This window comes from Watersipora subatra, chromosome 2, assembly GCF_963576615.1.
Source record: "Watersipora subatra chromosome 2, tzWatSuba1.1, whole genome shotgun sequence".
Classification (NCBI taxonomy): Eukaryota; Metazoa; Bryozoa; class Gymnolaemata; order Cheilostomatida; family Watersiporidae; genus Watersipora; species Watersipora subatra.
This window is the reverse complement of record NC_088709.1, coordinates 41,894,752-41,905,417: the sequence shown is the minus strand read 5'-3', so window position 1 is coordinate 41,905,417 and position 10,666 is coordinate 41,894,752. Positions and strand designations below refer to the sequence as shown.

The following is a 10,666-nucleotide window of genomic DNA, read 5'->3' as shown; positions in this document are numbered from 1 at the left end:
GGAGAGTGCATTTGAACGTGGAACAAATGAACACCACTACAAGCCACTCCAGCACCAAAGGGAGGATTTGTTTTGGCTTTCAACAGGCAATACCATAGGACTAATTATTGTTTAAAATGATAAGAAGTCAACTAGTTTGCTTAGCCTTGTTAGATGTAAAGCTTGACCATTCACAGTGAATTCTCATAAAACATCCTAAAATATTTTACAGGTCAGAAAGCACAGAAAGGCTGGTTGGAGCCGCTCCAACACAATACTTTTATAGATAATAAAACGATTAATACAGAAGAAGTAGAAGAACATATTGAATATGAAGAGATTGTTAAAAGGTACTGGCCTAGTATTAACCATCAACGCTTCGTAAAATGGAGTGGTCATGTATGACTAACAAAAGCCAGCTATAAAGCTTACTATTACTAAAGATTGGAATTTTTTGAGACCAAGAATTCATTCGAACCACTTGCAGTACGAAACTATAAATAGTCTTTTTCAAATAGAACCTACTTGTGTTATGCAATATAAAGTTTGGTCATATGTGGGTATGATTACTCAAACACTAAAATTCATTAGGTGGCTTGATATGTTACATTTTGTGAACAATTGTTTTGTTTTTATCATTCTAGCGAGAACAGTTATTCAGAAGTGGAAGTGGTACCAAAGGTTTCTGAACTACAGCGCCAGAAATGGTAGGCCACGAGACAAGGCACATGATCAACATATTTGTACATGTTTTTTTATTTATAAGCTATTTTGTCACACATGCCTGTTATGACATGTCAGCAATCACCATGGCATAACATACCTGATGGTTATTATTTGCTACTGTGGTGATTGATTTGATAAAATCACGTCAGAAGCCCCTTTTCCTATGTTCTCTGTTCAACAAACTTACCACCTTCTGCTTCTTGCTTCATTACTCCAGTGGTGTGTTTACTCTCCTGGTCAGTTTATTCAGTAATGATTTCTGCTTCTCAAATGATTGTACATTTTATGATTCATGCCGAAGTACATACTCTGTGTGAACAATGATGATTCAATAGTTAAAAGACAAGATTACATAACACTGGGAGATATTACTGTTTATAATATGCACATCATGTACATATTATAGTTTTTTTAAGGCAAGCAGCTATTGATGCATTCCATAAGGACATGTCGGATAAACTCGAAAACTACTATGAGGTGGCTATGTATGGTCCGGCCTTTGATACCTTCATTGAACGGTGGAAGGCCCGTACAGCGAGTCAGAAAATCGCTCTCCTGAACACACCATTGTCTTCAGGAGAAGGATACAGTTGTACGCAAAAAAGGTGAATTTTAGGGTGAATTGGCAGGGTGTAGTATTACCATAGTTTAGGTAACAAGTCAGTCAGTTATACATTAATCTACAAGCATGCCTCATATGGTATTCAATATTGATAGCTGTTTGATACATGCCTAACTATTAGGCCCACCCCCCGCGGTTTTGGGACTAATAGTTTGGCTGGTGTCAGACACTCCTCATCAGATATTCTGGATAAATTTTTGTGGTAAATTAATTGAGGTATCATCAGATTTATACCATGTAAGACATAACGCAAAACATATTTCACATGAAAAAGAACAAACATCATAATAATTACAGGACTAAAATTGGAGTGCAGCCTTCAGCAGTGGTCAGAAGAAAAAGGCCACTCGGCACAACAACGAGCCAACATGGAGGTTTCCGTAGGAAGGCTGCTGAACATGCTTATGGGAAGGAAACCAAGAAGAATCACCCTGCCCCACATAGTTTATCATTCTGTGTGGAAAGAACCATTTCTTTAGGCAAAACTCACTCCAAGAAATGATACCGGTATGTTTATAGGTACCCTAGGACACTTATGTATCTAACTTTTGCGTTTTCGCGGTGTAATCCTCTCGCGAAAATTTAATGAGCGAAACTAAACTATCATAACGAACGAGCGAAAACGCGAAGTTAAATAGCTTTGTTCGTTGATATCCACAATAAAATCGTAATATTAGAAATGCAGGCAACTTTCGTCTGTGGTTAGGATAAATGGGAAATTTCTGGTAAACTCATTATAGCTAATACACCGACTGAGCAGCATGGCAAAGCAATATCAGTTTAGTCACCGAATTTGTAACTGATGAGGATGAAAGTCTGGTAGGTGAAGTCGTAAAATTGAAGAATAATTATTGCAGTGATGAATTTTATTACTATCCAAAAACAATATCAACCCTCATCAGGTCCAACCACATTATCTCTTTCACTACCAATCATGTACAAATTCGTTACCAGCCTAGTGCCAGCCATTTTACCGAAATTGCCGATATTGCTTCATGTTATTTTGTTGTTCTTTGTTTGTTTTTTGATACTTCATTGTTATATTTAGATTACGTTTAGTTAGTTTCGCTTTCAGTTAAATTCGGAAATACGTATGTGCGTGACATGTGCAAAGCATTCATAAAAACTCGTGCTAGATAACTGGTTGTCCTTTTAGCATGCTTCTGTTATTAACAAATATATAACCAATCAATAACATCTAACAAGCTAACATATAACATGGTGTCAGGGCACTGAACCCAAGGCAAGAATTGCTGTGTCGACTAGGCAGCCCTGATTGTCTAGACACAGCACGGAGGCTATTGAGCTAAGTATTCCGGTGATATGGTGTATATTGTGAAGCTGAGAAGGGCTATTATAGGCGCAGACAGAAAGAATTTACCCGTCTATTTCGCGATCAATGATATATCATTGTGACAATCCGAATCTATGCTGATGTTTAGTTCCTTGGCTTATAGATACATTATATTTAGTAAATATTTTATTTGTGTTATTGGCAAGCTTATATTTTTGCGTTTTATTGCAAGGGCTTTGCAAACATGTCGGAAGACGCACAAACTGACACACCAGCGGCACAACAGCCTAGAGTGCTTCCACTGAGAATTAAAGTTGACAATCCTAAGTCTTTTGATTTTGCTAACGCTGCTACTGAATGGTCTGACTGGCTCAGACGCTTCAAGAGGTTTTGCAATATAAGTGGATTGGCATATCAAAGCAATGAAGTGCAGGTTGACACTCTTTTGTACATTATGGGGCAAGAGAGTGATGACATATATGATCAGTTGGAGTTTGATGAAGAAGAAGAGAGGACACTTGATGTTGTTACAGAAGCTTTTACTCAGTACTTTCAGCCACGAAGGAATGTTTTGCACTATAGAACTCAATTTTATCAACGTAAAAAAGGCGCTGATGAAAGTGCTGAAGAGTACATTAGGGCCATACATGCATTGGCATCTAAATGTAGATTTAGCACCGGGCTTACACAAACTGACATGGTCAAAGATAGGCTCCTTTCTGGAATGATAGATACATCATTGAGCTCTGAACTTCAACTTAATGAGGATGTTTCACTAGCCACAGTCACCTCTAAAATGAGAGCTAAAGAAACTATTTCAATGCAAATGCAAAATGAAACTAAAGTAGCTGCTGTTAAGCTAGGTTTATCAAAGTCAAAATTCAATAAAGCAGGCGTTTCTAAACAGGCAGGAGGCATAATACGTGATTGCCGATACTGTGGTAGATCACATGCTCCTCGTTCATGTCCCGCGTTTGGTAAAAATTGTAAACTGTGTGAAAAACCCAATCATTTTGCAGCTGTTTGCAAGCAGAAGCTCCGACAAACCGATGAGGTGACTGTAGACAGAGAAAATTCCGAATATTCAGATCAATTTTTTATACAGTCTAGTGATACGGTACATGCTATTGAACAGAGTTCTAATAGGAGTGTATTTATTGATGGTTTTTGCTAGATGATGGTTGTGATGTCTCTAGTGTTGATAGTGAATGGCTAATCGAGCTTGTGTGTAATGGAAATGACATTTTGATGACCAAAGTTGATACTGGTGCACAAACTAATGTTATACCGTACGCTGAGCTTTAGAGAATCTCACCAAAGGCTTCCATTACACCTAGTTTAACCCGTTTGACTGCATACTCGGGTCATGCGCTGCCCGTTATAGGAGTGGCGCGTATTGAGCTTTGTTACAATGGAAAATCTTATACAATACCATTTCATGTGCTGGAACAGGGGTTAAAAGCAAAAACTTTGCTAGGCTTTCCTTCAATCAAACAACTAGGGTTACTAGGGGCTGCTGTATCACTAGTTAACAAAGATGACCCAGACTGTCACAAATCAGAGATAGCAAACCGGTTCCCAGAAGTGTTTACAGGGCTAGGCAAGTTACGCACTATTCACAAAATCAGGCTCAAGCCAAATGCTGTACCTCATGCTTGCTCACCTAGGACTGTGCCTTATGCCATAAGAGACAAACTCAAAAATGAACTTGACAGATTAGTTTCTTTAGATGTTGTTGCTAAAACGGATGAAGCAAGTGAGTGGTTAAATCACATAGTGCCTGTGCTTAAACCAGATGGGTCATTGAGGATTTGTTTAGATCCGCAAGATTTGAATAGGGCAACAGTGCGTGATAGGTACACACTTCCAAAAGTGTCGGACATATATGCTAGACTGTCTGGCTCCAAAGTATTTTCGACGCTAGATGCGAGCTCAGGCTTTCATCAAATACCTATTGATGAAGAGTCATCTATACTTACAACTTTCCTGACACCTTTTGGGAAATACAGGTATAAACGCCTCCCTTTTGGAGTTACAAGTGCTCCTGAATTCTTTCATAAGACCATGGTCGAGATGGTAGGCGATATATCTGGAGTAGAGATCTATATGGATGACATGCTGGTACATGCACCTACTAAGGAGTTGCATGATACCATATTGAGTCAAGTACTAACTAGATTAAAGAAAACTGGTCTTAAGCTAAACCTGAAAAAGTGTCATTTCAGTAAACATGCTGTTCAATTTCTAGGCCACACAGTGTCAAAAGACGGCATCAATCCATCACCTGCCAAGGTAAAGGCTATACAAGAAGCAGTTGCACCCAGTAATAAAGGTGAGGTAAGGTCACTTCTTGGCTTGGTGACCTACTTAGCCAAGTTTTGTTCCAACTTGTCAGAGGTGACTAAACCTCTAAGAGAGTTAACTAGAAACAATGTGGAATTTCACTGGGATAAGGCTCAACAGGAGGCTTTCAAAAATGTGAAAAGTATGGTCAGTAAGGCACCAACTTTGGCTCATTTTGATCCCACAAAAGCTGTGGTTGTCAATGTTGATGCCAGCTCCCATAGTCTGGGAGCAGTTTTGACTCAAGAGGGCAAACCCATAGAGTTTGCTGCTCAATCACTAACACCGACACAGACTCTTTATGCTCAAATAGAAAAGGAACTATTAGCCATTCAGTTTGGGCTGACTCATTTCCACCAGTATGTCTATGGTCGTACTGTACAGGTTGAATCAGACCATATGCCTTTGGTAAATATTACCAAGAAGCCTCTACATGATCTGACGCCTCGCATGCAGAGGATGAAAATGCGAATGCAGCACTATGACTACGAAGTAGTTCATGTACCAGGCAAATTTATGTACATGTCGGACTATCTATCACGTTCATGCCCTGTAAATACCATAGTGGAAGATTTAAACATAGACGATCCCCTACCTGAAATCTGTGCAGTCATTCTCAGAACTGACACTGATGTAAATAACTATAGTGAGTCGACTGTAAAAGATACTACTCTACAAGTAGTCTTAAGATACACACAGAATGGTTGGCCAAAGCAGAGAAGGCAGTGCCATCCACTGGCAAAATCATTCTGGCAATATCGCAACCAGATAAGTGTTCTTGACAATCTCTTATTCTATGAAGATCGTCTGATAGTTCCTTATGAGAAGCAGTCTAGGCTTATTGATCAGCTACATGAAAGTCATCAGGGCATAATAAAAACCTAGCAGCGAGCTCGTACTGCTTTGTTTTGGCCCGGTATGAGTAGACAGATTGAAGATCGAGTTGCTGGGTGTGACATATGCAAACTACATAACAGAGCTCAGGTGAATGCACCCCTAACTCCAAGTGAAATTCCCACACATCCATGGCAAGTCATTGGAAGTGATATGTTTCAGTTCAAGGATGCTCATTATCTCATTACTGTAGACTACTACTCTAAGTGGATTAGTGTGTCTAAGCCCTGTGATACAACTAGCAAAAGTGTTGTACAAGAGTTTAAGAAACTGTTTGCTGATTTTGGTTGTCCTCTCACTATAAAGTCTGACAATGGTCCTCAGTACTCCAGTCATGAGTTTAGAGAATTCACAAAACAGCTAGGTATTACTCATGTAACATCATCTCCAGGTTATCCCAGATCAAATGGTCAAGTAGAGCGCATGGTTCAAACCGTCAAGCGTCTGATGATCAAAGCTGATGAGGATGGCAAGTGTTTCTGGCGGTCTTTGCAGATGCTCAGAAACACTCCTTTGGCAGCAGATTTGCCATCTCCAGCTCAACTTCTGCAAGGCAGAAGTCTCTTTGATGGTATTCCAGTAAAAGGACATTGTTTGTTTCCTAGAGCTTACGACAGGAAATACATTCATGCCAAACTGTCATCTCGACAAGAAGTCATGAAAGCAAACCATGACGTGAAAGTCTGCAAGGAAAGACCTGTTTTGAAACCAGGTCAACCAGTTAGGTTTCATGGTCAGGATGGCAAGTGGCATAAAGCTACAGTGATAGATCATCACCTACACGACAGGTCTTATGTCATTCAAAATCATGCAACAGGACATGAGCTACGACGGAATCGTCAGCACCTACGACCAGATTTTACTAAGCCAGGTGCGAGCAGACAGATCTCACAACCTGTGACTATGACAGACAATACTTTACCTGCAAATACCTACTCTGACATTGTATCAAAACCTGTAGGAAAACACACTAGTGATACAGCATCAAGTCCCCCTATGGTTTTAAATGTACCACTGGTTGGCACACCTATCAAGCAGCCTGTTGATTCAAGTGCTAGTCACATGGAAAAATCCATTCCTGTTACGACCCCGGCCTTACGTACTCGTTCTGGTAGAACTGTGGTGAGACCTCTGAGGTATCGTGAGTGACAATTTTCTTCAGTATCTAGTACCTTATTTTATCATGTCTGTACTCTTGTTTTCTCACATTTGCTGCTTTTAGTTCGTTGCTTTCTTACTGCCTCTGTTTGTTCTACAGAATGGGAGATGTTATATTTAGATTACGTTTAGTTAGTTTCGCTTTCAGTTAAATTCGGAAATACGTATGTGCGTGACATGCGCAAAGCATTCATGAAAACTCGTGCTAGATAACTGGTTGTCCTTTTAGCATGCTTCTGTTATTAACAAATATATAACCAATCAATAACATCTAACAAGCTAACATATAACAATATGTATACAGTATTTTTCAAGTTCTACTTTAATTATCTGTATAATCACGAAAATCTAAATTGTCTGTTATGTCATCAACAACTAATTACCTGTTTTATGACTCGCGCGGGGTAGTTAATGAACTCACAGAAAAATGTCCGTTTTTAGATTAGAAATTCTCAAACAAAAGTTTAAAATTGCTTCGTTGTTTTAGGCTGATTTTATAGAGAAATCTTCGGACAACACAGTCAATTTCATAAAACACTTAAAGACCGTGGGTTATGTGGTCAACAAATAATAAAATCAGGTTACCAGACAATTGCTGAGAAAGTCAGAAACTGCGTTTATGTCAGTGGCCCCTAGAAAACGCATAAATGCGTTTATGACGGCGTAAGGGTTATACAGTTTTGGTTGTGAAGTTGGTTGTTACCTATCTATTTTCTTCTTCTTGGGATTCGAGTGTGAAAGTCACGGCAGGAGGGACCTAGACGTCATTGATAGTCTAAGAAACAAATGGCAGCAAGCGATCAAATTGAATCGTCGATCTCACCCACACATTTCAACCTGTGGTTTACAAATACGAACTATTCCCAAATTGAATTTTTTTCTTATTAGTGAACTGGACCTGAGGAATGTAATGTTTTTTCCACCGCATTTATTTTCACACCACTATATTTTCGCACTCATCAGAGCCGCGAAATTAAGTTGCAGCGAAATTTTACTCTGTGTGCTACTCACGAAACTAAATACTAGCGAAATATAAGGGTCCTAGGGTATAGAATAGTCTATGGCTGTGACTTGCGCTTTTAATTAACTGTACACATCAGAATTTATAAATGATGATGTCTTATGAATGATAATGGTTTCTTGTTTACACGTCTAAAGCTCTGTGAGAATGTCAGCAGGCCATGCATTTTTATTCACAGCTGTCCAATCCACATGTTTGAATGGAACATAAGTGTAAAATATTATAAATCTAAAAAACCATCTCCTTAAATCTTTTATCATTCATTCAATCAATTTTATTGATCAGTTTTTTGGAATTACTTTTCATTATTGTTAATAAGATGCATGTGAGCACATCTCAAGTCCCATCTGTTAGTTAACACTTATGTATACTTTCTGTTCGTAACACTTTCTTTTGTTATTATTGTAGTAAATTTTATGACACACTGAATGATGATCAGTTGCCAGTGGCTCAAGAAGATACCATTACTACATCAGAAGATGTTCCAGCATCTCCCATATATGACATGGAAGCTCACCTCTTTGCATTATTTTGTTTTATTATTTTAGGTGTGTTAGGTGTGAGACTTCATCCTCGTGCAGTCTGAATAGCATCTTACTGAGTATTTCCAAATAAGGTTTTTATATATTAAAACTTATTGAAAGAACACAATGAACATTTTGGATATACATTGTAAGTGTTTTCAAACTTCATCTCACATTTTATCCCCTAATCCGCCACATCATAAAGCGGACATAATTCCTGGATGAGGCACAAACATGAGTCTTTTTAATGGCTAACACCAGACATTGTTAGTCAAGCTCTACTAATTTATGCTGTAGCAATGGTGAGGATTTCGACGATTTTGGCATTTGTAAAAAGATATAAAGACACAGCCTGGCCAATTGTCCTACTTATATTTATTGATACAGCTTGATGATAAAACTGAGCCTCTTGATGGGTTGATGCCTGCATTTGTGCCAAGAATTGTCTATGTAGGTCACAGTTGACTTGATTTGATCAAGAATTATTGGTTTGATATTGTTATTTACTCTTACAACTGATCTGTTTCAAAAGTCACATGATGAAATGCGGATGTGTAAGTGAGTTGTGGCATGTAAATATTCTGCACCAGTTGTATAGCAGCAGTGCTATTCACCACTGTAAATAAATCTTTATTAGATCAGCCAAGCCAAAGGCGTTTTTATAGCTTACTACCCAAAGTGGGAGTATAAGTTCACTCCATTCAATAGTACACTCACAAAAACTGAGTTAACTTTTGTTCTTGGCGTTGAGAAAAAAGATGATCAGTTCCAAAATTTACATAATCTGCAGTGACATTGCATTTTTCTATAAGCAATTGCTCAATCATGAACTGAAGCTTGGAAGACAGAGTATCAAATATCAACAGAGCTAGTTCCTTGTTTTGATCAGAGCCGTATAGTTTCACAGAGTTTCGTGGCCAGCGGAAGCGTTTATGGGAGCTCTATTTTTATATAAGTTATAATGGAGAGGGCGCAACATTAACCAACAAATATTACTATCATTGGCAATTGCTTTAAAGTTGATTGTTGTATCATACACCATTTGAAAGAGAACAAAATTTTCTACAAGAGACAACAACTTTTTTTGTAAAGAAATAAAATAAATGCAAAAAAGTGAGATGTTGAGAGCGAGGTAAGAATATTCCATTAGAGATCAGTAGGGCAAACTTTTGTCAATAAAGTCAATTTTTTTTACATGTTTTGATCACTTTAAAACACAAAAATACCGCGTATGAGCACCCTAGGTACATTAATAGCCAAGTTATAAGGTCAATAAATTGTCAATTTTTATCTTTTAGGTCAATTTTCACTCTTTATGCATACTTGGAATTCAGAATTTCCCCTTACTAAGGTATTTGGGTATTTCCCTTTCCTAATGGAAATTTGGTGGGTTTTTTCCTTTTGTTTTATTCGTTATGTATAAGATGAGTCAGCATGGCATGATGAAATCTGCTCAAGCCACTGGTTGCCATTTATAGCATTCGCTGCCCAATTATATTACTAGTACATGCATGTAGTCAGTTTTACACTGACAAAAAGGCCAAAAGCTAAGCAATCAGCTCATGGGAAGGTTCTTCAGATTATAAGAGAGTTTCATACCGAGTTCACCAAGACACCAGGCAATGAGCTGTATTGTAAACTTTGCAGTTGTGTGGTAAAGATTTCTAAATTATTTTTTTGTGGAAAGCCATCAGAAAATTGCCAAGCACAAGAAACAAGTGGAACAGCCAAACCAGTCAACGCAAAAGTTCTTCCCAGCCACATGCATTGCATCCAATATGTAGCTACTTGTATTAATGTTATGTTTTCAAACTACACTTGGACAGCTCGATTTGTTAATTAATTAGAAAACTATGTATTTTAAATTTAAAGTCAATAAAGTCAATTTCCAAAAACAATAAGGTCAATTTTTCTGATTTTGAGGTCAATAAAAAGTTTGCCCTAAAGATCAGTATGTCGATCGGGTTTGTTTTAAAACAGCATTTTTGTTTCCGCTTCTTGATGCAAGACTCTGGAGCTATACGGCTTTGGTTGTGATAATGTCATATATCGCGGAACAATCGCGCTTTCTTGACTTCTCTCACGAGACTTTTTGGGGTGCTAAT

At 38.1% G+C, this 10,666-nt stretch overlaps 1 protein-coding gene across 1 annotated transcript; it reads left to right on the top strand.

The window, feature by feature from the left end:
* Positions 1-220: 220 nt before the first annotated feature.
* LOC137388753 (uncharacterized) lies at positions 221-8,913 on the top strand. Its single transcript, XM_068075206.1, has 5 exons — positions 221-329; positions 624-686; positions 1,122-1,310; positions 1,625-1,834; positions 8,446-8,913. The coding sequence occupies exons 3-4, from the start codon at positions 1,153-1,155 to the stop codon at positions 1,827-1,829; spliced, it is 363 nt and encodes a 120-aa protein (XP_067931307.1). The 5' UTR covers positions 221-329; positions 624-686; positions 1,122-1,152; the 3' UTR covers positions 1,830-1,834; positions 8,446-8,913.
* The last annotated feature ends 1,753 nt before the right edge of the window (positions 8,914-10,666 follow it).

What these genes read in the sequence shown, in the direction of transcription:
- LOC137388753 (XM_068075206.1), top strand. Translation starts at nt 1,153, where the DNA reads ATGTCGGATAAACTCGAAAACTACTATGAGGTGGCTATGTATGGTCCG. An exon ending in TACAGTTGTACGCAAAAAAG is followed by an intron (nt 1,311 to 1,624) that starts GTGAATTTTAGG and finishes TAATAATTACAG; the next exon opens with GACTAAAATTGGAGTGCAGC.